Source organism: Oryctolagus cuniculus, chromosome 2 (genome assembly GCF_964237555.1).
Source record: "Oryctolagus cuniculus chromosome 2, mOryCun1.1, whole genome shotgun sequence".
Classification (NCBI taxonomy): Eukaryota; Metazoa; Chordata; class Mammalia; order Lagomorpha; family Leporidae; genus Oryctolagus; species Oryctolagus cuniculus.
In genome coordinates this window covers 79,326,584-79,354,428 of record NC_091433.1, presented here as the reverse complement: position 1 = coordinate 79,354,428, position 27,845 = coordinate 79,326,584, and the positions used below count along the sequence as shown (strand labels likewise).

Genomic DNA, 27,845 nt, shown 5'->3' with positions numbered 1-27,845 from the left:
TGTGGCCTCTTGAAGCCAGGGGTGGCACTGACTCCCCACTTGCTGCTAGAGCCATCTCAATCCTTGCTGATTTTCTTAAACTTTGCCTATACCTTTGTATTCCTTTTGTTAGAACTTTTGTCAAATTATTCACTTTGAGTTTGCTGCTTCTTGCCAAGATCCCAACTGCCACAACTTCTATATCTCCAGGGTATCTTCCAAAGCTACCAGAGCTCTCATCTGAAAATGGGGAAATTAAATGTCCCCGTCTAGCTTGATTTCTTTCTGCAGCATGGGTCACCTACTCCTTCTTCGTGTTCTCACTGCACTCAGTAGCTACCGTGACAAAGCTTTTCTTTCCTCTTTGCATTACTGCTCTATAAACACAGGTAATTCTCAAACATCTTAATTTAGCCCTCAATCTCTCTAGGGATTCTCTACTGGAGCCCCTATCCACCCTCACAATGGAAGATTACTATGTCAGTGGTTTCCTATTGCCATATCTTTTATTGTTGGCTTTATCTAAATGGACTTCTACCTAAATGTCCAATTATCACATGAAATCTAAGTATAAAATCATTATCAAAACCTAGAAGCACTTTCTCTGGCTTTCTTATGTTCATTTTATCATCCTTTTCTAAGTCCATTCTAACACCCAATTCATTCCTAAACATTAAAATCATCCCTTCTTAAGTGGCTTTTCTCTTTGTCTTCCTTTTTTACTAGTGATGTTGCTAAATTGATTCAGGATCAGTCAAGTTTGATAACTATATTAATTCCAAATGGGTATTTCTCATGGGAAAATGCACTGTCTTGATCATTTTACATGCTAATAGGGATTAAATGTCTGTTTTAGAAAAATTACATAATTAAATGGAAATAAACAGTATACAAGTGTCTGAAAAGACAAATATGGAAAAAATGCTCATAACCATTCGTAATTAATGCATTGTTTGTATACTAAGAACTATACTATGTGCTTTAAGATACAAGCCCATTTGAGTTTTACAAACAAGCCTGTAGGCAAGGTTTTTTATTTTTTATTTTTATTTTACTTTATTTTTTTGCAAATCACTGATGAATCAATTGAGGCTGGAGGAAATGTGGTTCAAAGTCACCAAACTAGAAAGTGGAGGATTCTAAACTAAAAAAAGCATGTCTGTTAAGGTTATCTGTGCAGTACGTTCAATTTCACTTGCATAATGAAACTAAACTTTGTTTTTATTACCAATCTTTGCACAAAAAGAATATTTTGACTCATAAAAATACTAAGTTATGTCTAAAACAAATTAGGTGATGGTAATTAGTCTCCCTCTAAAATTCTTCTGCCTTAGTCTGAGAAATTAACTCATTAAGGGGATGGGAGGGCAACAGGGTAGTGGGAGGAGCGTAAGCAGGTGAGTCCTAATTTAAAGATGAAGCTGCTTGTTCCAAAGGTGCTTCCAGAATGAAATGGAATTAAGAGTTGCCTGAAAATGAATTAGATATCATGAGTTACAACCCCCACCCCCGGGGGAGGGAACTAAGTAAGAGAAAGCTGGGGGCCAACAGTGCAAAGTGAGATTTTACTAAGATATTAATCACCAGATACCCCAACCCTGAGGGATAGCATACTGCTTTGGAACAAGGGAATGAGTGAACAGCAGTAGATATGGCATCTGTGATCTGAGAGTAATGGTGGCAATTCCTATCTATTGACTTATTATTCGTATTAAATGTGACTTTTTTCCCTCCATTTCAAAGTGCCTCATAGCAAGAGTTCTCAATTCAGCTGAACTGTAGAGGAAAGACTAGGGAGTATATTCAGAAGCCATTCTGGATCATTGGCTGAGTGTTTAAAAATTATACATGCCTCACTGATGAACTAAAATGTTACTCATGAGAACGGATTATGCACATGAAAGGCAGATAAAGATTGAGAGCCACAGAACCAGGGTAATGCTAACTAGGATGGTTATAAAATAATGTTGCTTTCATTGAATGTTTATGAAATGAAATGACTCACAGGGGACAATAAATAGATTTTATTTTCCTAAAATGAAGGGCATTATTCATGGATTTTCAAGAGCATAATAAATGTCATAAAATATTTACAAGACAGATAGGTCAACAAGAAACTTATGATGCTCATAAGTATAGCAGAAAGCCTGCTTAGCTTAGTATTTTCTCCTTGACAGAGCAAGAAGATATTACTCATATAAGGTAGTAGTTGTAGCTACAAAACAGGTAATAAATGTAGAGAACTCTATTCTTTTTTAGTCTTACTCCTTTCTATTTTTTAATTAAAATCATCAAATGTCCTTTTAAAGCAGTGAAATTCAAGTTTTTGGATCATGTACTCTATGAGTGAAAAAATGTTTTGGGAACCCTCTCAAATATGTACGTGTGTTCATTGTAAATTATATCTAAGAAGTGCTGTACTGGATTACTATACAAAACTCTTAAAATAGAAATTATAAAGGATGAGAAAAGGATGAAATAATTACAAATGGTACAAAATATCTTTGGGCTCTAATTTTAAAGACTTCAAAATCTTACAAAAATTGTGACACAGAGATTCGAGGGTCTGAGAATCTAAGTTCATTTTTGACAGCTGGTCCCAATGGCTCTTTTCTGAAAATATTTCATACAGATACATGGGGCCAATGAAAGCGAGGCATTGCTAATTGTGTCTAGTAAATTATAATGCTTATTTTAATGTGATTAATTATGCTAACATCTTAACTGAAATTCTGTAAAATTCTTGATATTTTTGCAAAATTAGTAGGATGTGTTACATTATGAAGGTTTTGACAAGTTTAGAAATCATCTAAACACAAATTAGTTAAGATTTTTAAACAGGTAAGATAATCCAGTTATCATTTGTGCAGATACGATGGCCTGATGACATCAGCATTTACATAAACGATCTTCTGGTAAACCACCAGAGAAGTAGCAGGCTGCAGAGCCAGGCACTTCACTGCCAGTGTGAGCCTCACCTTTGCTCCATGTTTGTGCAGCACTTCCATGACGTCATTGTGAGCCCTCTCTGCCGCAACATGCAGGGGAGTCATGAAACTGCAGAGAAGAGAAAGGAAAAGGTAATCTCCTCTCCGACTTTGACTGTAAGAGGGAACAGCTCCTTCTGCAATCACACTTACTCTTTATTTTTTTCATTCACATTTGCTCCTTTTCTAAGTAACAATTCCGTCACTTGCTTTCGTTTGGGATGCAGGGAAGCCACAGCACAATGCTATAAAGGAAACAAAACTAAGTTAGTAAAATAAACTTCTGCTTAAAAGTAGATTTCTCAATTAACTAGCACCTGTTGATGATTTAGAACATGGTTATCTCAGAGAGCATCAGAACATGATGATATAGTCTACCTTCTGGGGATGATCCATATTCCCTCAAAACACACTGGAAGTACAAAACGTAAGCCTTTAAACCAAGGTGAAATTATGTTCTTGTTAACATTAAAAGAAATCTTGTTTCTTTTCCCTTAGCTGGTGAATAATTATGCGGTATACTAATAATGAAAGCATTAGAATACTAACTCTTCAAAGCTACAGAAATCTCCAACTAAAATACTCAATGCTTCATTAGGCCACAGGCCACTCACATCAATATTTCCCAGTCTCTCCCACACACCTAGCACTGTAAGATAATAAGCTTATAAACACCTAGCACTATAGGATACTAAGCCTATAAATACCTAGCACTATAGTATAATAAGCTTATATGACCAGGGATTGCATAGGAAAAGTAACAGCCTCGGGAATTTGTTTAGGGGAAGAAATAGTCTCAAAAATTTTATATTTTACTGTAATAATTACACAACTTTTGTATTCTGCTTTAAAAAATTTTTTTAAAGATTTTATTTATTCATTTGAGAGGAAGAGTTACAGACAGTAAGAGGGAGAGACAAAGAGAAAGGTCTTCCTTCCATTGGTTCACTCCCCAGATGGCCACAACAGTCAGAGCTGCGGCGATCTGAAGCCAGGAGCTTCCTCCTGGTTTCCCATGCAGGTGCAGGGGCCCAAGGAGTTGGGCCATCCTCCACTGCCTTCCTGGGCCATAGCAGAGAGCTGGATTGGAAGAGAACCAGCACCCACATGGGATGCCGGCGCCACAGGCAGAGGGTTAACCAACTTCACCATGGTGCTGGCCCCTATTTTTTATTTTTTAAAGATTTATTTATGTATTTGAAAGGCAGAGTAACAGAGAGGCAGAGGCAGAGGCAGAGGCAGAGGCAGAGAGAGAGAGAGAGAGAGTCTTCCATTTGGTGGTTCAGTCACTGGATGGTCGGAGCTGCACCAATTGGAAGCCAGGAGCCAGGAGCTTCTTCCGGGTCTCCTACGCGGGTGCATGGGCCCAAGGACTTGGGCCATCTTCCACTGCTTTCCCAGGCCATAGCAGAGAGCTGGATTGGAATTGGAGCAGCCAGGACTTGAACTGGTGCCCACATGGGATGCCGGCACTGCAGGTGGCAGCTTTACACACTATGCCACAGCACTGGCCCCTTCTGCATTATCTTAATATTAACGTTTGAGAGTAGGCAATGTGGGACAGTGGATACAATCCCTGCTTGGTATGCCTGCACCCATTATCAGAGTGTCTGCTTTATGTCCCTGCTACTTTGCGTGTCTGATCCAGCTTGCTGCTAATATACCTGGGAGGCAGTGGATAATAGCTCAAGTACTTTACTCACCACCACCCACCTAGAAGACCCTGATGGAGCTCCTGATTCCTGGCTTTAGCCTGGCCCAGGCCTGGTTGTTGTGGGCACTTGAGAGAGTGAGCCAGTGGACGGAAGATTTCTTTTTTCCTGTCTGTCCCCCTCTCTTCTGTCATTCTACTTCTTAAGTAAGTAAATCTTCGAAAATATTACATTGATATTTGTATTACAATCAAACAAAAATACTTCCTTGCATCATCCTTTTGAGTAATTGTATTCAAAGTACTAGTTACTTTGAATGAATACTCCAAAAAGATAACTCAGGTATATTCTGTGGTGATGTGTACCTCCTGGCATAACATGTGTATCTTGAATGTATCCGAGCCCATTTGAGGATCATGGATTTGAGGGCACATACAGCTGGCCCTGTCTTACTTGTGAATTTTTTAATGTTTTCAGCAGATGTTGACTAAAGTTTGACCTTTTTGGGTTAGATATGTGTGAGAACATTAAGCAAGGTATATTCAGAGGTTTGTGATACAAATATCACAGATGCTTCAACTGAATTAAGGAGCAATAACTGGCCCTATACTTTTGCCTTAATGCAGTCAGTGATAGAGAAGAATACATAAATCTTTCTGAAAGTGCATTAGAAGAAAAAAGATGAATAATTTTAATGACAATATGATATAGAACAGAAAATTCATAATCTCATAATTCATAATTTCAGTATGAATATAATTAGTATTTGAATGTAATTGCTCAAAAGGATGACGTAAATCTTTGGAAACACATCTTATAATTTTCTACATGCAAAAAATATAAGAATGGGGCCGACACCGTGGCTCACTTGGTTAACCCTTTGCCTGTGGCGCAGGCATCCCATATGAACACCGGGTTCTAGTTCTGGTTGCTCCTCTTCCAGTCCAGCTCTCTGCTGTGGCCCAGGAAGGCAGTGTAGGATGGCCCAAGTGCTTGGGCCCCTGCACCCACATGGGAGACCAGGAGGAAGCTCCTGGCTCCTGGCTTTGGTTTGGCGTATCTCCAGCCATAGTGGCCATTTAGGGGGTGAACCAACGAAAGGAACACCTTTCTCTCTGTCTCTCTCTCTCTCACTGTCTAACTCAAATATTATATATATATATATATACACACACACACACACACACATATAGGATTTAGCTAATAAACTCAAGAGAAAGAAGATTCTATTGGGAAAATCATATGTTGTATCTTTTGGAATCATTGGCTATAAAGGTAGATTGTTTTATATTAAGTTTGTGTAAAGACAAAGGTACAATAATTGCCAAATGAAGGCTGACCAAATGTCAGTTCGCATAGCCATGAAAGGAATCATCATCTGAACCAAAATTAACAATCAGTACAAGCAAAATGCAAATTCCTGGCATTTTCCACACTAAAATCAAGGTTTCTGAAATGAAAATCATATTCTGTGCTTACACTACTGTTACAGACCCAAAGAATGGATGAACAATAACATCTTACCAGTGCTGTTTCATGAGACTGTGGTTGTTTGAAATTAATGATTTCCAAAGCAAGAGTTTTTTTAACTTTGGCTAGGTCTGCTTCCCTGGCTGCTTGCAGTAAAGAATGACCTTTAAATTCATCTGTCAATGAAATAATGGTTGACATAAAAAAGGTTTAAAAATAATAACACTTTTCAGCATGATTACATACATAGAAAAATTAGTATTTTTACACATTCCTCCATTTTTAATAAGAAATACAACACTATAATGAGAATGCAGGATGAGGGCGTGATTAATGTGGAGTTCATAAAGATGCACATACAAAGACATTTATTGCAACAAAATTTTAAAACAATTCATCTAAATATCCATCAAAAGGAAATCAGAGGCAGGCACCGTGGCACTGCAGGTTAAGCCATCGCTTGCATCACTCACATCCCATATCAGAGTGCTTGAGTCCTGGCTGCCCTGCTTCCTATCCAGTTTCCTAATAATGTACTTGGGCAATTAGCAGATGATGGCCCCAGTATCTGGGCCCCTGCCATTCATGTGGGAGACCAGGATGGAGTTCCTGGCTCTCAGCTTTGGCCTGGATGAGCTGGGGTCAATGCAGCCATTTGAGGAGCGAACCAGTGGATGGTTCGCTCTCTCCCTCTCTATTACTCTGCCTTTTAAATAAAATTAAAACACACACACACACACACACACAAGATTGTGCAACCTTGCAAGGCTTGGGAAAATATGAGTACTCAAAAATGTTGAATATAATCTATTATTATCAATGGCACAAAAATAGAAGCTCTTATGATGTCAGAGATTTTTTCCCTGATTTGCACACTGCTGTATTCCCAGTGCCTGGCTCATAGTAAGTACTCAATAAGTGGTTCCTGATGGACTCATTCTCATTAGCTTTAAAGAAAAGAAGCAGCAGCTGCTGCCACTGCTGCCTTAACAAATTAATTAGTTTTAGGCTTGAATAAAACCATAACATATAGTATGTGTGTACAAGATTCCTGTGGAAGTCATAGAGAGAAGTAAAAGTGTATGATTAGAAATGAGGATTATAAACTAGCATTCCTGTAAAAATGGAAGGATAACTGTGGGGAGCAGCTCGGACTAGACTAAGTTACTGGAATTAAGACTTATTCTATGCATCTGCTCTCCTCTGTGGGGAGCAGCTCGGACTAGACTAAGTTACTGGAATTAAGACTTATTCTATGCATCTGCTCTCCCACAATATGGCGCTGGGAGAGAAGTAAACAGCTTCCGCACAGCTGCCTCCAGTTCAACCAATAAACTGTAGGACCTGCTCCTGATTGGAGAGCAGCGTACTCGGCGTGTGGGCAGCCGAGTTGGGATTGGCGGAAGAGGACTATAAAGGAGGAGAGAGACGGCATGCACCGGGAACATCTATGGGGGACATCTAAGGGGAACACCTGTGCAGCCCCCGAGAAGAGCCGGCCGGCGGTGTGCCGCTCCCCTGCGGAAGTGGGGAATGCGGCCAGGGGGAACTGCCCTTCCACGGAGGTGGAAGGGATAGTAGCCAACCCGGGAAGAACCAGCAGCAAACCCAGGGAGGGCCGAGCAGACAAAAGAACAGCGCAGGGTCCTGTGTCGTTCCTCCACGAAGAGGGGGAGCGACAGATAACATCTAAGTTAGGTAAAACACGAGCCCTAGTAACAATTGCTATCAGCAATATTGATTTTAGGATCCAGATACATACAAGTCAATCTCTCTCGGAGTTCAGGAGTTGGAGCCATGTCCACAGCACTTTTGCCGTGGCAGTTGACTAGCGTAGGGTCGGCACCATGGCTGAGTAACAAGGAGCAGACTTCAACGCGGTTCTTGGAAGCAGCCTCGTGCAGTGGAGTAAACTGCCAGAGATCCATGGCGTTCACACAAGCTCCATGCTGAACAGAGAAAGTGCTACGTCAGTAACCATTTTGCTGTATTAAATGAAACTCAGAAGATATTTCATTGCAAATTTCAGTCATGGCTTTCTGAAATGTGAATGACTTTTATTTCAATAATTTCAGCTGTTAAAAACAGGTTAAATTAAGTGGGTCATTTTGAAAATTTTAAGGCAATAGTAATTTTTAAAATTATTTTATTCTCTTAGGCTGGCACTGTGGTACAGTGGGTTAAAGCCCTGGCTTGCAGTGCTGGCATCCCATATGGGTACCGATTTAAGTCCCAGCTGTTCCACTTCCAATGCAGCTCCCTGCTAATGTGCCTGGGAAAGCAGCAGAGGATGGCCCAAGTGCTTGGGCTCCTGCACCCAAGCAAGAAACGCAAAAGAAGCTCCTGGCTCTTGGCTTCAGATAGGCTCGGCTCCAGTCATTATGGCCATTCGGGGACTGAACCAATGGATGGAAGACCTCTCTCTCTCTCTCTCTACCCCTCCTTGTAACTCTTTCAAATAAATAAAATAAATCTTAAAAAAAATTATTCTCTTAAAAATCTTATTGGCCAAGAAACACAGAAAAGCTAACTCTTTTTCTGAAGCAAATGGTACTTAGTATTTTGACACTTAGTATATTTCCTCATACCTTTAGCAGCAGTTCTGTGACTTCATAATGTCCATATGAGCATGCATTATGAAGAGGTACAAGTCCACTAAATAAAAAAAGGCAAATCAAAATACTTAAATTTCAGACAACTTAGTCATTTATTCCTGAAATACTAAGAAACAAATCCCCCATATTATATTGAAATATATCTATTTAATTAAAAGAATTCAAAGTACAATGTTCACATTTTGTATATTTATTGGTTTTTTTTGCTTGAACTCCTTAAAGATGATAAAACATCAATTAGAATAACATTGAGGCAAAAAGATTTTGTGCTAATTGATAACTACATACTTTATAAATCAAGTATTTATAGGAAATAAAAGTTAATTGGTAGTGAATTGAAACTTTCCTGTTATTTTCCTTCACTTTCATGATAATTTCCAGCATAAGAATTAAATATCCCACTATTAAAATGTGCATGTCAAAGTATCCAAGTGAGTCAGAACTCCCTTTTTCGGTGCTGTACTTCTCTTGATGACTCACCTATCATGCACCCATCTGTTTTCAGAGATGCACAAGGACAGAGATGCACAAGAGCATCAGACATTCTAAGCTCCTACACTATTGGGACACCATTCACATACGGCACAAAACCTGGTGCAGGCAAGAGAGACAGCACTGAGACGAGCAGACTTGAAATGGATGGATTTCCGTTCTCATAAACGTCTCAAGTACTGCGTTCATTTCTGTTTCTTGATATTGAGGGTGCAAAGTGAAAGAAACACTCCTCGAGGGCGTCTCTTCTTTCTGCTCCAGTCACAAGCCTGCAACGTGAGCTCATCACCTGGGTGCTAGCATCAGTTATCTTTTAGATCTTAAGATGGGAGGATGAGAGATGTTAGCCTGCCCCAGTGTTCATATATCCCTAGAGTATAGACAGGAAACTGGTGCAAAAGTTTTCTAAAACTCTTCAGAGTTTTCTAAAACTATTCAGAAAACAAATGGCATAACTGCTTTCTGGGCTCCCACCTATTTATCCCCTTCCCATACTATCCTTCCTAAGGTCCCCCTAGGTTTTTGTCAGTTTAGATATCCATGATTTCACTAGGGAAAAATCCTCCCACCAAATGAACACTTTGAATACTTAACATTTTGGTTTATTAACTAAAAGAGATAATCCTTTCATATCTGATATGATAACTATGCTACTGGATTATCTTAACTTTCCATTTGTTTTCTGTTTCTAAAATACAACTTAAGAACTGAAAAATGATGACTGCAATTGACAAACATATTTGAATTTTAAATAACAGAACTGCCATACAATTAAATGATTTAGGAAACTATAAGTATCCTTAATAAATAGGTACATATCAAAATTATCTTATTATTAAACTTTGTCTAGTACTTAAAAACTATAGATTAGCAGAGGATGAAAATAAGGCATAATAATTCATAAACAGAGTCATAAGGAAATAAATTTTTACACCTACCCTTTGTCTTTTGCATGAACATCAGCACCATGCTGAAGAAGAAGCTGAACTATTCGAACTCTGTTGTAGCCCGCCGCTAGATGTAAAGGAGTGGACTAGAAAACAGGAACAAAAACACATTCCCCTTGTCAGACAAAAAATTCTTGCTTCGCCATTTTAATATGTATTCAGAATTCAACATAATGACAGTTAACGCAAAATACTGGGTTGAAATGCCAAAACTTCACCTTTCATCACTGCACGACAGATAAGTCACCCTCCTCAGAAATACGTTCTAACTTCTGTGACATCTGCTGCGGTTTGAATATGGTTTGTCCTCACCAAAAATTATGCTGAGGCTTGGGGCTCAGTTCAACAGTGTTGAGAGATGCCGGGGCCTTTTAGAGGGATCAATGCTTTTCTCATAGGAAGAACTCATGAGTTTTGTGCTGGACTGGACTGGTTAGCACAAGAGAAAGTGCTTAGGAAGTGAGTTTGGCTTGCTTAGCTCACTCTCTTGTGTCCTCCCTCAACCATGTGACTTCCGACCCCTCTCGTGTGTTCTGTGCCATGCAGTGGGAGGTGGCTAAAGGGCCCAATTTCTTTTTTTTTTTTTTTTTTTTTTTTTTGACAGGCAGAGTGGACAGTGAGAGAGAGAGACAGAGAGAAAGGTCTTCCTTTGCCGTTGGTTTACCCTCCAATGGCCGCCGCGGTCGGTGCGCTGCGGCTGGCGCACCGCGCTGATCCGATGGCAGGAGCCAGGATCCAGGTGCTTCTCCTGGTCTCCCATGGGGTGCAGGGCCCAAGCACCTGGGCCATCCTCCACTGCACTCCCTGGCCACAGCAGAGAGCTGGCCTGGAAGAGGGGCAACCAGGACAGAATCCGGTGCCCCGACCGGGACTAGAACCCGGTGTGCCGGCACGGCAAGGCGGAGGATTAGCCTAGTGAGCCGCGGCGCCGGCCCTAAAGGGCCCAATTTCTAGCCACAGATTGGGAACCAAATGAATCCTTTTCATTATACATTTACCTGATACTGGGCATTTTGTTATAGCGACATGAAACAAAGACATCACACATTTCCCTACTTGTTTTTCAAGATCTTCAGTAATCAAACCCTATCCTATCTCCCCTACATTATTTCTGATTTCTTTCCAAAATAAACCATCCTCATTGTTTTGACAAGACATGCCAGGGCACACATTCTCTACAACTGGAAATACTTCTCTGTATCCTGCTTATATCCTGTCCTTTCACATTCTAACATTTAAATCGCAATTCTATCATAAATCTTTAAAGACATAGCTTGCAAAATGTCTTTAACAAGAAAGATCAAAAAGCATCCCTAAAGAACTATTTGAAGAAATGTGAGTGGAAACAAAAAAAAATGAAGCTTATTCATTCCATATGGCTGCTAGTAATGGGTCAAAACTACATTCCAACAGAGAATTTAATTCTTCTATTGTATGTACCCCCCACACCCATCATAAACACAGGAGAAAATGTAGTTTCTTCTCAACTAATTTCTGCCACATTTTAATTTGAAACATTCGGCTAAAATTTAATCCAATTAAAGTAATCAAAATTCCCCTCAGTTTTTTAAAAAATCAGAAATAACATCATGTTAATTAAAAACTTCTCTGCAACCAAAGCAATTTTCCAATGTGGCCCTGTTAAAATACAACAGGTTTTCGTGCAAACTCTAATATACTTTAATGTCTTCTCTTTCATTTTCCTTGTCTTCTATTTGGGCCTTACTAAGATTTTTCCACTTATTTTCTTCATACATTCTAAATTAAAAACATAATACATATTACACTACCTGTTACCACTTTCAAAGCACTCCGTACACTTTAAATACACACACACACACATTTTTGACTGTTTAAAAAACCTTTTGAGCAATACGCAGCTATTAATCAAAAGACCATGTGTAGATTAGAAGAATTCTGAAGAGGAAAGTCAGAAAACCTGATTATGGTCCCAAATCTTGGGAAATTCTGTGAAAGTCACACTACCTGTATGTTTCAGTTTTTGTATATATAACGAAGTCACTCACGTCAGCTATTGCAAAAACTAAAGTTTTCTGTCTATGCAAATTCTTTTTTAAAAATTTATTTGAGGGGCCGGTGCTGTGGAGTAGCAGGTAAAGCTGCCACCTGCAGTGCTGGCATCCCATATGGGTGCTGGTTTGAGTCCCGGCTGCTCTACCTCCAATCCAACTCTCTGCTATGGCCTGGGAAAGCAGTGGAAGATGGCCCAACTCCTTGGGCCCCTGCAGCCACGTGCGAGACCAGGAAGAAGCTCTTGGCTCCTGGCTCCAGATTGGTACAGCTCTGGCCGTTATAGCCATCTAGGGAGTGAACCACCCAGTGGAAGACCTCTCTCTCTCTCTCTGCCTCTCCTGTTCTCTTTGTGTAACTCTTTCAAATAAACAGATAAATCTTTAAAAATTTTTATTTGAAAGGCAGAGTTTACAGAGAGAGTGAGGGAGAGACAAACAGAGAGACATCTTCTCCCCAAAAGGCCACAATGGCCAGAGCTGAACTGGTCTGTAGCTAGGAGCCAAGAGCTTCTTCCAGGTCTCCCACCTGGGTTGCCGGGGCCCAAGCACACGGGTGATCTTCTGCAGCTTTCCCAGGCACATGAGCAGAGAGATGGACTGGAAGTGGAGTAGCTGGGACTCAAATCAGCACCCATATGGGATTCTGGGCATCACAGGCGATGGCTTTATCAGCTCTGCCACGATGCTAGCCCCACATTTTCAAGATACAAAATGCTGAACAATTAAATTTTTTGTACTATCTAATGACAAGCCCAGCCAAGTTTCTGCTTTCAGATACATGTCAAATGTCCTTGCAAATGATACTGCCAGAGAGTATTAAGGTATTTTCAGAACTGTTATTTTGCCTTTTACAAAGATATTTTTGCTGATAATGAAGTTTAAGTTAACTCTTTTCTTTTTCTTTAATATTTCAAACAAGTTTTTCTGCTGTCTTCTGGCTCGCATTGGTTGTTTTTTTTTTTTTATTTGACAGAGTTATAGACAGTGAGAGACAGACAGAGAGAAAGGTCTTCCTTCCACTGGGCCACCTCCCAAATGGCCGCTACAGCTGGCGCTGTGCTGATCTGAAGCCAGTAGCCATGTGCTTCCTCCTGGTCTCCCACACGGGTGCAGGGCCCAAGCACTTAGGCCATCCTCCACTGCCTTCCTGGGCCACAGCAGAGAACTGGACTGGAAGAGGAGCAACCGGGACTAGAACCCAGTGCCCATATGGGATGCCGGCATTGCAGGTGGAGGATTAACCAAGTGAGCCACGGCGCCGGCCCTCGCATTGTTTCAAGACTAGAAGTCTGCCACCATCCTTATTCTTTTTGTTCCTTCGTACATGTTCTTTCCTTTGGATACTTTAATATTTTCTTTTATCATTGGCTTTAAGAAATTTGATTATGATGAACTTTTGGATAGTTTCCTAAAGTTATTTATTTATTTACTGTGCTTAGGCTTGGTAAACTTCTTGGACCTGTTTTCACTAAGTCTGGAAAACTTGAGCTTTTATATCATCAAATATTCTTTTCTGCTCCCTCATATTTATAGGAATTGCATGATATTCTGGTCAACAACAGACTACATACATGGTGGTGGTCCCAGAAGATCAAATCCTCTAGTGATGTGGCGGTCTTAATTTGTGTAAGTTTACTCTATGAAGTTTGCCTAGTGATGAAATCAACTAAGGATGCATTTCTCAGAAACCATCCTAGACATTTAAGCAAGGCATGACTGTAATAGGTTGCTTTCAAAGCTTGGTTTTAGGTTTTGTTAGGCAGGACCAGAGCAGAGTTTTGATGGAACTGATTTTCCTCTACTACTGAGACATTGCCTTTTGAGTTCTCCATGATACCCAGTGATTCACGAGAGTTCCCACTTCAGTTAGTGGTAAGGGAAACTACTACAAATCATTTCCTGGCATTATGAGCTTTATCCTTCTGGGTGGTCTTCGATCAGTCTCAGGCAGTTCCCTCACACACGTAATCATCATACTTGACTGAAGACTGTCAGTGGGCCTTTCATGGATCTCCCTTACCTGCTCCTACAACTCTCACCAACTTCCTTCAAACGCCCAACTCTGTCTCCTTAACTCAGGGAGTCTGTAGGGTTCTTCCTGAACTTTCCCCCCTACACTAAAGCCTGGAAATTCTTTTCTAGGCTGTGAGCTGCAACAACTGCACAGCTGACCTGATTGGCTCCCTTTTTGCAATGTCCAGAGTCTGAAAACTATGGTTTCATGTTTTGTCCATTTTCCTTTCTGTTTCAGGAAGAAAGGTAAATACGGTTTTTGGGATCTCATATTGGCACACTTCCAGGATTGAACTGGACATGGCATGGCGGGTGGGAAGTTTTCCCCAGAGACAAAGGCTGCTTTGGATGATTGGTCATTAAGTCAGGCAGCTCTTACAGGACATAGCATACACACAATTTTATTTGTATCTAGTTGATAATTTTTGTTTCTTTTACTCCTGAAAATGAACAAAGTCCCTAAAATGAATGAACCTATATTAACAGCTTATTTAGCAGGGAAAAATATAAGAAAAACACTCTAGTTTCCAGATTTAAAAAGTCATTCGAGAGTCAAAATTTATTGACACTGTGCTGAGAACACAATATATATAGTTTTGAAACTGCTGAAATCTATATAACTGAAAGTGACAAGACAGAAAGCGATGGGAAGCCTGAAATACAGTGGTTGTGATTAAGGACTGAGTTGTAAAAACTATTAGGAAACAGAATGGCTAGTACTTTCATAACTGATTGATAATGGTGAGGAATATGATAGTTTCCAGTTTAGAAATGTCAATTACAGAAAAAAATAACAAAAGAAAGGAGGAAAGAGGAGATGCCAGGTGGAAAGACTGAGATGCGAGTTTACTGAATTTTAAATGCCTATATGATACCTTAATAGTAACTTCTGGGCAGAGAGGAGGAGATGGGAGGGGTGGAGGAAGGGTAGGCGGAAAAGAGAGAGGGGGAGAGAGAGCGAGCGAGCGAGAACAGAAGTATGGGACCAGAATTTGGGACAGATTAGGTTAAAAATAAATCCGGTCATCACTGTTACTCGCTTCAAACATTTTATTATCTACCACGCACGTGACATCTAGTCAAGTACTAGGGTAATCAAGGAAAGTTCCACACTTAGCCCTTGTGGATCTTCTCATCCCTCCCACACAGGGCACTCAAAGGAAGTGCAGATAAACTAAACTTCTGTTCAGAATTACAAAAGATGAAGAAACAAAAATATAATTTCCGAGGACTCAAGTAACTAAAGCAAGCAGGTAATACAGTCTGTGTGAACACAACTGTGATCAGGAAAGTTCAGGAAGCCACAGAAGTCTACAAGATGCAAACCCAAGACACTGTATAGTAAGCAGCAGAGAGAGGGGTCAGGGAAGACTCTCAAAAGAACTGCTTTCTGAGCTGAGACTTGAAGAGAGCTTTCTTCCAAGTAGCATGAAGTGCCTACGGGAATGGTATACTCGAGAAACTAAAAAAATAACATCCAGTGGCTAAATTTACTGTATGAGATTGGGGGAGATCTAAGAACAATGAGAAACCACTGAAGGCCTCGAAGCACAAGAGTACTTAAGACTGAAGTTTCGGAAAGGCTGTTTTAGTTATTATGTGGAAGAATAAAACTGAAGAGACAGAGTTAATCTTATGGGAGGAAGATCTGAACAGAATCCTACTAACCCAGGAGACAGAGGACAGTGTCAGCAAACTGGTAGCAGCATCTCAGGAGGGGTAGCTGAGCCACGGGAGCGGATGAACTACAGGAAGGGTGAGTGCAGAACAAGCTGGATGATACGTTCTGAGTAACTGTTCTAATGTGGATACTAATCATGTAACCTGATGTTCTAACTAGCAGGAACATCGGGAAAAATCCATGCAATACATTTGAGAAACGGCAGAATGCACAGAGAAAAGTACAGACAAATGGAGAACAAAGGATTGTCTGAACAGGCTTATGCCCCTAAAGGCCAAGAGGTTTCCGCACTCTAAAACCAAAATTTACAACATTATTTATCAAATTCCATCTCCGATGCAAAGCAATCAAACCATGTAGCCCAGAACTCAGCTCGGTCACTGGTTACCATGCAGTGCCAAATTTACACCCCAACTGTCAAATGGTGCAGCAGTGATAAAAAGTCATTTTCTAATTGCTTGGATAATTGACAGAGTGTAATTTTGGCTTTCAATAAATAAAGCAGACCCACTTGTAATACTCACACATGTTACTACATAATTTGATGATGGTTGCAAACTAATAGATGTGAGAATCAAACATTTAAGACATCAGTGTACACAGGACAGCAATCATCACCAGCCTGTAAACTTCAGATTTGTTCTAAAAACAGATGTTTCCACTGGGAACATTTTAAAAGACAAACATGTGGAATGGCAAAGTGTGTAAAAACTGCAAATATAAAACCTTTTTCTAAATATTACTCTGATGTAAAAGAAATGTTATCACTAATATTTTCATATTACAAAATGTTTATAGAAAAAAAGGGATTACTGAAGAAAGTCCCAGAATTCAAAGCTTTCTTCTTGGATTCAATCTATAAGAAAAAATAAATTATCTTTGTTTTTTATGACAGATTTACAGTCTAGTAAAAAACATTGCAAGTAGCTTTAACTTATCCTACACACACACACACAAATATATACACAATTCACAAGCCTGTGGGTGCAACTTTATTTATAAATTTTTATCAATTTGATCTTTTGTCATTTTTTTGGCCAATGTCAAAGTCCTGGTTCAAGTCCTGACTGCTCCACTTCCAATCCAGCTCCCTGTTAATGTGCCTGGGAATCAGTGGATGACAGCTCCAGTACTTGGGCAGAGTGAAATGCAGAGCCTCTCTCTCTCTCTCTTTCTCACACACATACACACACACATAGTAGGGGGGTTATGGGAGGAGGGAGAAGGGAGGAAGGGAGATATCTTCTATCCATTGATTCACTCCCCAAATGCCCACAATAGCTAGGGTAGAGCCAGGACTAAGGCAGAGGTCGGCAACTCCATCTGGGTCTCCTCAAGGACCCCAAGTATTTGAGCCAGCATTTGAACATGTCTGCTTTATTAAAAATGGGTTTGAAGAAATATAAAATACTGAAATACTCATCTCTTAGAGTCAATAATCATTATTAAGACCTTGTTACTCTGGCTTCTGTTATCTCTTTTGTATTCTTTTTTCCTTAAGTATTTTCCTTCTGAAGTATATTTAAAATGCTGACAATTCACCTCTACATACTTCCACAGGTGTCTAAAATGTGTAGGTGTTTTCTTTCAAAACTTGAACATATTAATTGTATTTAACAAAAGAGAAGGAAAACGTTATTATCTAATGCTCTTGTCAAAATACAGATCTCCTCGTTGTCTCAAAAAACACTTATTTTAAAGATGTTTTGGGCCGGCGCCGCGGCTCACTAGGCTAATCCTCCGCCTAGCGGCGCCGGCACACCGGGTTCTAGTCCCGGTCGGGGCACCGGATTCTGTCCCGGTTGTCCCTCTTCCAAGCCAGCCCTCTGCTGTGGCCAGGGAGTGCAGTGGAGGATGGCCCAGGTGCTTGGGCCCTGCACCCCATGGGAGACCAGGAAAAGCACCTGGCTCCTGGCTCCTGCCATCGGATCGGCGCGGTGTGCCGGCCGCAGCGCGCCGGCCGCGGCGGCCATTGGAGGGTGAACCAACGGCAAAGGAAGACCTTTCTCTCTGTCTCTCTCTCTCACTGTCCACTCTGCCTGTCAAAAAAAAAAAAAAAAAAAAAAAAAAAAAAAAAGATGTTTTGCTGGAATCTGGGTAAATATATTTAGCTACTGTGCCTCTAAGTCTCTCTAATTGTCATCATCATTTTTTTTCCCCACTATAGTACTGTCTTGTGAAAGAAACAGTGTCAGTTGTCTACTCCCTTTCTTGTGTGCTTGTTTAACTCTTGGCTTTATCTTCTGTATTTCTTGTAAACTGGAAGTTTCCTCTTTCATGTGACACTTTTTGGCAAAAAACAATTCATAGGTTGTACCATGTACTTCATACAGTACTATATTGGGTGACACATTATTTGGATATTCTTTCACTTTTTTAAAAAAATATTTATTTTTATTTATTTGAAAGACAAAGTTACAGAGAGAGGTAGAGACAGAGAGAGAGGTCTTCCATCCGCTAGTTCACTCCGTAGATGGCCGCAATGGCTAGAGCTGCACTGATCCAAAGCCAGGAGCCAGGGGCTTCCTTCGGGTCTCCCACACGGGTGCAGGGGCCCAAGGACTTGGGCCTTCTTCTACTGCTATCCCAGGCCATAGCAGAGAGCTGGATTGGAAGAGGAGTAGGCGGGAGTAGAACCGGCGCCCATACGGGATGCTGGCGCCATAGCGCCAGCCCCCTATTCTTTCACTTTTAAAATTATTCAATGGATAATCAGTTTTGCAAGTATTACTTCTCTGAACTTACAAGTCCCAGATAACATCTTTGCAATTTTTAACTTTATGCATCTTTAAATAAAAAGCTATTATTATTTAATAACTCCAATACTTATTTCTATTTTTAGACAAGTAAAAACATGCCTTTTCAAGTTTGGCTTCAAAAATGAGGCACTATGCATGTATTTTCCCAGTTTCAATTTGTCTTGATTATAAGAATACTACATTTATTCATCGTTCCTTTGCCAATAAAGTTCCTTTTTCAATTATGAAAATATTAATCAAAGAATATAGGAAATACATAAAATTTGTATACCTTAAATAAAATTAAAAAAAATATACAATTCAAACTGTATAGAAGATAATAGGAAGTGGAAGGTTTTCTTTATTTCTCCCTAAAGCCCAACAAGCTCCTTGTCTAAAGTTATCAGTATTTACAGTTGCACAAGTATCTTTTAATACAGTCTTCCAAGTATGAGAGGGTATTTAAAAATTTTTTTTGGAAAAAAGGAACTAAAAGATAATACACATTTTCCACAAACTTTTTGAATACCCTTTATAGAAATGTACTTGTTTTTCCTCTTTTTGTTGTTGCTTTGTTCACACAAATAGGATTATATTATATTCTTCCACAATCTGCTCTTCCCCTCTTGGTTTCAGTTTATGTACATCTATCTTATTTTTTGTAACAACTGTACATATTTCCACTGTATAGTTGTATCATAATTATTTACCATTGTTTATAGATGGAGATTTGGGTTGTTCCATTCTTGCTCTCTCTCCTCAAAACACAGATCTTTGAATCTGTCACCTGGTAAAGATAGACATGTGTTCCTTTCTACAAATAAAATACTACGTCAGCCATTAAGACAAAATTCCCAGGAAAAGAGACAGAGTCAGAGCTTTCTTAAATTTCTTCAAGGCACAGAGACCTGATTAATCTGCTAAGAAGCTCAGAAGCTCTTTGAGACAGTGATACTAAGATCAGAATCTAAGCAAATTAAAAACTAGAGAATCAATATGGCATGCTTCCATTGAAATAAATATATCTGATCGCTGATGCCTGTTCTTTTAAAGTGATATTTTAAGTAGCAGCATAATGAAGAGCAGTCTCCTTGAAGTTTCTTAGCACTCGCCCCACTACAAAGAGAATTTAATAGAGTAACTTCTGGAGAAGAGAAAATGATAAAGCAGAGATGAAACAAAGCTATTTTATCCCCATCTTTCTCACAACTTGTCTTCTCCAGTTTGTCTTTTCTACAGAATGCATATTATCAGATCCTCTTATAGTAATACGGTCTCTTCTCAATCCCAAGTCCTTGCCTCTGGTCCTGGGCCTCTTTCTTAGTCAATTGTTCTCAAAAGCACAGTGCTAGAACTAAAGACATCTAACCACAGCTACAACCTCATCACAATGGACCATATCATAAACATGGTACTACCCTTATAACCTAACAATTTAATGTATTAATATTTTCTTAATTCATATCTCTGTAATGGGGAGGGCATTGCGGAGATGGGGGGAATGGCAACAATATGTCTTCCTCACAGAAATATCTTTAGGTTAAAATGACATGGAAGATATTAAACATCTTCAGAATACAAGTCTTTATTGAAAATAACCAAGGTTTACTGGGTACTTTCTATGTACTAAGTGTTGTTCTAAGTCCATTATGTGTATTATCATGTTTCTTCTGTTTTATTTGCTTTTTAAAAGGTTTATTTTATTTATCTGAAACACAGAGTGACAGCAAGAGGGAGAGCTAGAGATTTTCCATTCATTGATTCACTCCCCAAATGGCTGCAATGGCGGGGGCTGGGCCAAGTTGAAGCCAGTAGCCTGCAACGCATTCCAGTTCTCCCACGTGGCTACAGGGGATCACCTGCTATTTTCCCAGGAGCATTAGCAGGAGCTGGATTGGAAGCTAAGTAGCCAGGACTTGAACCAGCATTCCCAGGCAGCAGCTTAAGCTGCTGCACCAGAACACAAGCCCTATCTTGTTCACTTTCTACACCAACTGCCTGAATCGAAAATTATTATAACTTCTACATAACAAATGATGAAACAGGAACGGGGATATCACTACAGCAAGTTAATAAATCAGGGGTCAAATTCAAGCTGTCTGAATTCAGAACTCTTAGCCTGTCATCCCTCTTTTTCTGCGGCTGAGTGCTCAGGTAGCAGACAGGATGCTCAGAAATGGACTAGGAAGCCTGAGTGGCAAGAAGAATTACTGTCAGCAGGAAGGGATCTCCTTGGTTCTAACCACTTCAGCACTCTGATCACACAGGTCACTCCAAGCTAACCCTATCAATAACGACAATATGACCACACCATTGGATGGGCATCCTAGAAATGGGGCCTAAAATCAGGAGGTACAGCAAGATCAGAAAGAACAACATTGAAATTGGAGAAGATAATATCTTTTGCCTGCTTCCCAGTGCAGGATTTTTCTAGGTATTTCTAACCAATGGTCAGTTGGGTTTTCTTGAACTAAGCCCCTCCCAGCCACCACAAATCTTCTCACTGGATAATGACTACCTGCCTGGTAACTTTTAGTAGGTCAGTATCCCTTCTTCAAGTTTAATATCCAAAATCAGGCCCTGAATTCAGATATGATCTGATCTAAACCAGTGAGCTTTTTTTTTTCTGTTTTAAAGGTATTTAAGCAGAGCCTGCCAGAGTTATCAACACTGGTTTCAAAGCTGTATTGGGAGGCTCCTTCTAAAGATGACCCTGGATTCTAGACAGACTGCATGAACAGAGAATGGTGGTATTTTATAGCCTCAGAGAGGATGTTCTTCCAAAATAACAACACGGGCATTTGAACCTGGGCATTTGAAAAGTTATAGAATTTATGAAATATCTTACAAAACAAGGTTTCTGTGCTTGTACAGCCTGAAATATTAAAAATTTATTTTCAAGTTCAGATATAAAAAGCTATCTCTAAGCATATGCTTTAGGAGGAGAAAAGGGGCAAGGAAACGAATAGACAAGAAAGAAGAAATTCACAGGGTGATCTTAGTGAGAATAAAGCTCTAAATGCCAAGTTAATTCAATTTTAATTTAACATTGTCATTATGGAAATTCCTAGGGGATTCCTCAAGACCTGCAAGACCTACAACTGTGTTTCTCTTTTCCAGCATCCGATCAGCAGAAGAAATTGAAATATGCATATGAAAATGAGTTTCTGACATCCTCTCGTAGGGTCTGTATGGCATGGGGAGGGGAGGAGGTGCCTGGTACTCTCAGGGTGCAACATAGTTTTTTCACTGTTAGCAAGAAACTGCTGGCATACTTTATGGACTACAGGTTTCTTGGTCTGATGGTAACCGGATGTTTTATACTATGGAAACCTCACATAAATTCCTCTTGGTAATTACTATTTTAGAATTTAGATTTTCGTACCTGAGCTTCAAAGATTCTAAGTGATGTAAAACAAATGACTTATTCTTGAAAGAGAAAACAAGTTGCAGTAATCAGCTTTTTTTTTTTTTTTTTTTTTTGACAGGCAGAGTGGACAGTGAGAGAGAGAGAGAGACAGAGAGAAAGGTCTTCCTTTGCCGTTGGTTCACCCTCCAGTGGCCACCGCAGCCGGCACGCTGTGGTCGGCACACTGCGCTGATCCGATGGCAGGAGCCAGGTACTTATCCTGGTCTCCCATGGGGTGCAGGGCCCAAGCACTTGGGCCATCCTCCACTGCACTCCCTGGCCACAGCAGAGAGCTGGCCTGGAAGAGGGGCAACCGGGACAGAATCCGGTGCCCCGACCAGGACTAGAACCCGGTGTGCCGGCACGGCAAGGTGGAGGATTAGCCTCTTGAGCCACAGCGCCAGCCCTGCACTAATCAGCTTTTAAAGACTGCATAGGAGGGAAGCATTCTACATTGTACTATCAGAGGGCCATGTTAACTGCAAGCTGGAACATCGGGAAACTCTGCTTCAGGAGGTTTCAATGTGGTTAAGAGTGCGAGGACTTTGGAGACACACTGGCTTTTATCACAGAGTTCCTTCGGTGGTAAGTCCCAGGGGCTTCTGGATAGGAGTGCAGGAGAGTCCAAAGGTGGGAGGAGGGTGACTAAACAGAGGTGAAATGGGCAACTACGTTTTATCACCTGCTCTTTAACACTGTGGTCCCCTTCTGCGAAAAACTCATTCCTCAAAGAAAAAAACAGCCTAGCTGGCCCTGGGACTAATTACCCTTGCTAGTAGAAATGTCACACTTGACAAAAGAGAGATGGGGTTAGTGGAAGCAATTCCCTAATGAAAGATAAAAAGACATTCTCAAGCCATTGTTGTTACAAAATGAATATATACAGATATACAGAGATTTTGCAATACACCCCAATACAAGGAGGCAAGAAAACTTGCTCTAAGGGATTCCTGCGTTACAGTAAAACATGCGTTGCTCTCCAAGACACACTCTAAAGAAGTGATTTGATTAGATGGATAATTAAACCCAAAGTACTTGAAGAATTCCCTGATGCAGACGTAATGGATTTTCACTTCTTGTAATCAAAAGCAACATCTGAACTATGATCCAGAAAGTTGGAAAGTAAAAAAATGGTATGACCCTTTGGTAAGAACAGAGGAGGATAACAAAACTAGGGGCTAGAGGAAGCATGACCTGCGCCCTGGGCTATGGCTGACACGTTCTCAAAGGGCAGAAAGTCTGCACAGGAGCTAGATTCCAGGTGCCATGGCTAGCCAGATGATGCTGCAGACTCTGACACAGTCCCACTACAGAGCACTGGCAATCACCAATAACTGCTGAAAAATAAAGGACACAATATGTTACAGTCTCGGAACACTAGAGTTGGAAGGTACTTTACAGCACACATGGCCCAAATCTTTCATTTTGTTAGGCTAAAAAAAATTGAGAACTCAAAAATATAACAAAATTTGCTCTTCCAGCTTCAAATTCCTGCTTTTTTTCCCACAATACCACAACCTGAAAAGATGCACATGAAATTATTTTCTACAATTTTAGGGGGAAAAAACTCCTCAGATTGTAAGTTACAAATTCAAAATAACTGAAGAAATCCTAAGTACACTGGGGGAGATATTTTAAAACCCTTACTTATTCTTTCAAGTAGTTATAAAAGAACCATATTCAGGGCCAGCGCCGCTGGCACTCGGGGTTCTAGTCCTGGTTGGGATGCCAGTTCTGTCCCAGTTGCTCCTCTTCCAGTCCAGCTCTCTGCTGTGGCCCGGGAAGGCAGTGGAGGATGGCCCAGGTCCTCGGGCCCTGGGAACCCTCATGGGAGACAAAGAGGAAGCACCTGGCTCCTGGCTTCGGATTGGTGCAGTGTGCTGGCCGTGGCGGCCATTTTGGGGGTGAACCAACGGAAGGAAGACCTTTCTCTCTGTCTCTCTCTCACTAACTCTGCCTGTCAAAAAAAAAAAAAAAAAAAGCCACATTTTCTGTAATTCAGCTTCTTGCCCGGAAGATAATAAGCATGGAGTTAGATTTTCTAATGGTGTACATTTCAGTTACCTATTAGTACAATTACAAACCACCTCAAAGCACAGGTGAGTTGCCTGGCAGTTTTTCTGCTCTCTGTGGTATGAGCTGGGATATGAGAACGGCTGCTATCACCGAGAAGTTGGACTGGAACAGAGAGGAGGCCAGAATGTCTGGGATATCTGAACAGATAAAGTTACTTGGGTGGGTGTACTGGCTAGAGGTCTTCCCTTGCCTCCACGCGGCCCTCTCCATATGGCTGCTGGGGCTGCTCCCTGGCATAGCAGCTGGGTTTCAGGAAGGAACATTCCAAAAGCAAGACACTAACAGCTGCCAGGTTAATTCCGAGTCTTGTCCTGAAATGGACACAGCACCACATCTGCCTTATTTTTGTCACCATAGCAGTCGCAGGCAAATCAGTCACTGCGGGAGGGAACTAGACACGTGCATGAATAAAGAGAGGCATGATTCATAGAAGATCTTCAAAGTAACAATCTACCACATAGGGACTTCCAAAACCTGGCCCAGGCATGATATTTAGAGAAGAATCATATCAGGTAGAGGGCTACTGACCAAGGATATGGAGAAAGTCTACGTACTGCAATATGACAAATGTATACAACCCAAGAACTTCAATACAGACACCCAAATAATTAATCCTATACCTGCCTTGTGTTTCATGGGATGTACATTTTGCAATTCAAATGAATATGGTAGCCTTGTTTTCAGCCAAACATTAATTTTTAGTCAGCATGTACTGAAAAATAGATACATATCTCAAGAACACATTTGTGAATTTATAAGTTGATAATTCAAATTTCTTTACTGTATGCTATATTGGGTGGGGAAAGGAGAATGCCAATCTCAAAAAGAATTCAATTATTTGCATTATAGATTACTCAGTAACCACAGATTTTTTTTTTTTAAGATTTTATTTATTTGAGATGTAGAGTTATAGACATTGAGAGGGAGAGACAGAGAGAAAGGTCTTCCTTCCGTTGGTTCACTCCCCAAATGGCCACAACGGCCAGAGCTGCGCCAACCCAGAGCCAGGAGCTTCTTCCAGGTCTCCCACATGGGTGCGGGGGCCCAAGGACTTGGGCCGTCTTCTGCTATCCCAGGCCACAGCAGAGAGCTGGATGGGAAGAGAAGCAGCTGGGACTAGAACCGGCGCCCATATGGGATGTCGGCACCTCAGGTGGAGAATTAACCTACTGCGCCACGGCGCTGGCCCCCAACCACAGTTTATTTTACCCAAACGCCACCCAGGTCTGCGCTTAGATAATAAAGACAATTTAAGTGGCTAGGTAGGGAATGTTGGAATACTCAAAAGTATGTATACTTTTTTAAAAAAAAAATTTATTTATTTTACTTTGAAAGCCAGAGTTACAGTGAGAGGTCCTCCATCTGCTGGTTCACTCCCCAACTGGCCGCAACAGCTGGAGCTGTGCTGATCTGAAGCCAGGAGCCAGGAGCTTCCTCCAGGTCTCCCATGCAGGTGTAGGGGGCCCAAGGGCTTAGGCCATCCTCCACTGCTTTCCCAGGCCATAGCAGAGAACTGCATCAGAAGTGGAGCAGCCGGGTCTCAAACTGGCGCCCATATGGGATGCTGGCACTGCAGGCGGTGGCTTTACCTGCTACGCCACAGTGCCGGCCCCAGTATGTATCTATTTTAAATATATTTATAAGCTTCAAAAATGGTACCAAAGGAGTAGTTACTGAGGTTCTGCTCTGTGCCACAACTGTACTGGGCACACGGATCACATTATTTCCCTTAACCCTTTAAATGCCTTGTGGATGGGCATGACTACTCCCATTTGTGAAAGAGTAAGTCCAAAATGCCAGAGCCACAGTCACACACACTTAGAAAGCAGGAGGGTCAAGAACAGAACTCAACACTTGTCCTTATAGCCTAACTGCTATTTCACATCTATAACACAGTTTTGTCATACAGTATTAGAGATATACTAAATTCTACTTTGTTTTTGATTGATCTCAATTTAAAAATAGTTTTTACAGACTTTACTCCTTTCTGTTTCTAGAGCTTTGGTCATTATTAACTATTTTAGGGAAGCAAACATTTACACAGTAGAAGTCTAACATTTAAAGAAACCCTTCAGTTAATTATTCTTAAATTAAAACAAGCTCCTTCTGGGGCCGGCGCTGTGGCTAGTCCCAGTCATTGTAGCCATTTGGAGAGTGAACCAGAGGATGGACGATCAATCTCTCCCCCCCTCTCTCTACTACAGAGTTACAGAGAGAGAGATCTTCCATCCACTGGTTCACTCTCCAAATGGCTATAACAGCCAAGGATGGGCCAGGTCAATGCCAGGAGCCAGGAGTTTTATCTGGGTCTCCCACATGGGTACAAGTGAAGCAGTTGGGACTCTAACCAGCACCCATGTGGGATGCCTGTGGTGTAGGTGATGGTTTTACCCACTATGCCACACACTGGCCCCCATTCTATCAATTTTAGAGCTCATTGTAAACCACTACCATTAACCACATATTTATTTATCTCCCATGACATGTAGCACAGTGACCAGAACATAATAGACACTGAGTGCTGTTTGAACAAATGAATAAAAGCAGTAAGAAACTTGAGGGCTGGCGCTACAGCTTAATAGGCTAATCCTCTGCCTGCAGTGCTGGCACCCCGGGTTCTAGCCCCGGTTGGGGCACCAGATTCTGTCCCGGTTGCTCCTCTTCCAGTCCAGCTCTCTACTGTGGCCCGGGAAGGCAGTGGAGGATGGCCCAAGTCCTTGGGCCCTGCACCCGTGTGGGAGACCAGGAGGAAGCACCTGGCTCCTGGCTTCGGATCAGCGCGATGTGCTGGCCGCAGAGGCCATTGGGGGCGCAAACCAACGGAAAAGGAAGGCCTTTCTCTCTCTCTCTCACTGTCCACTCTGTCAAAAAAAAAAAAAAAAAAAAAAAAAAAGAAAAGAAAGAAACTTGAAATATCAGAAATTATACTGGATACTTTATAAAAAAGCACAAAGTATTTTCAATATCTGGTGATATATATATATATCTCATATATATCACTATATATCTATATCTATATCACTATTTATGTAGATATACACAGTGATATATAAAACAGTCTCATTTAGGCCTATGAACTTCCTAACTTCATCCTGTATACTTTTTTATGAATAAGGAGGGCATACCTTTAGACATTTGTTTTAGAAGGGGATAAAGACAGTCTGCAAAGGGGAATAACACAGGGAGGGCTCAAAGAGAATTCTTGAGGGTGGTGTTAGGATAGCTTGAGATGAGTTCAAATATTTACTTTTGTCTATTTTAAAAAAACTGTCCTCATGAAAATTAACACAGAGAAACAAGGAAATACTACCACCTTAAATTTAAATATCAAACAAGCCCAGAATTTAAGTCCAGAGATTTAAAGTCAAGAAACCTGTGTTTGAAAATATAAGAATAAAGAATTCTAGAATGCCAGTAACATGGCACTGTGAGTTAGGCCACTGCCTGTGACCCTGGCTCCCATATCCCATATCTGGAGCACTGGTTGGGGTCCCAGCTGCTCCACCTCTGATCCAACTCCCTGCTAATGTGCCTGGGAAGGCAGCAGAAGATGACTCAAATATTTGGAACCCTGACAACCACCTGAGAGACCCAAATGGAGTTCCAGGCTCCTGACTTTGGCATGGCTCAGCCCCAACTGTTATGGCCATCTGGGGAGTGAACCAGCAGATGGAAAATCTCTGTCTCTTCCCTTCTCTCTGTAACTCTGCCTTTCAGATAAATAAAAGAAATCTTTAGCAAAAAAATAAAATA

General features: G+C 40.9%; 1 protein-coding gene across 2 annotated transcripts in view; it reads right to left on the bottom strand.

Annotated features, from left to right (window-relative positions):
• TNKS (tankyrase) overlaps positions 1-27,845 on the bottom strand; it is a 213,598-nt gene that overhangs the window by 63,305 nt on the left and 122,448 nt on the right. For both annotated transcript variants that reach the window (XM_008274070.4, XM_051832511.2), the window contains 6 exons: positions 10,134-10,228; positions 8,677-8,743; positions 7,851-8,037; positions 6,143-6,264; positions 3,120-3,211; positions 2,958-3,036 (listed from right to left, as the gene is read on the bottom strand). In XM_008274070.4, coding sequence (XP_008272292.3) covers positions 2,958-3,036; positions 3,120-3,211; positions 6,143-6,264; positions 7,851-8,037; positions 8,677-8,743; positions 10,134-10,228 — 642 coding nt within the window. The remainder of the gene's footprint in view (positions 1-2,957; positions 3,037-3,119; positions 3,212-6,142; positions 6,265-7,850; positions 8,038-8,676; positions 8,744-10,133; positions 10,229-27,845) is intronic.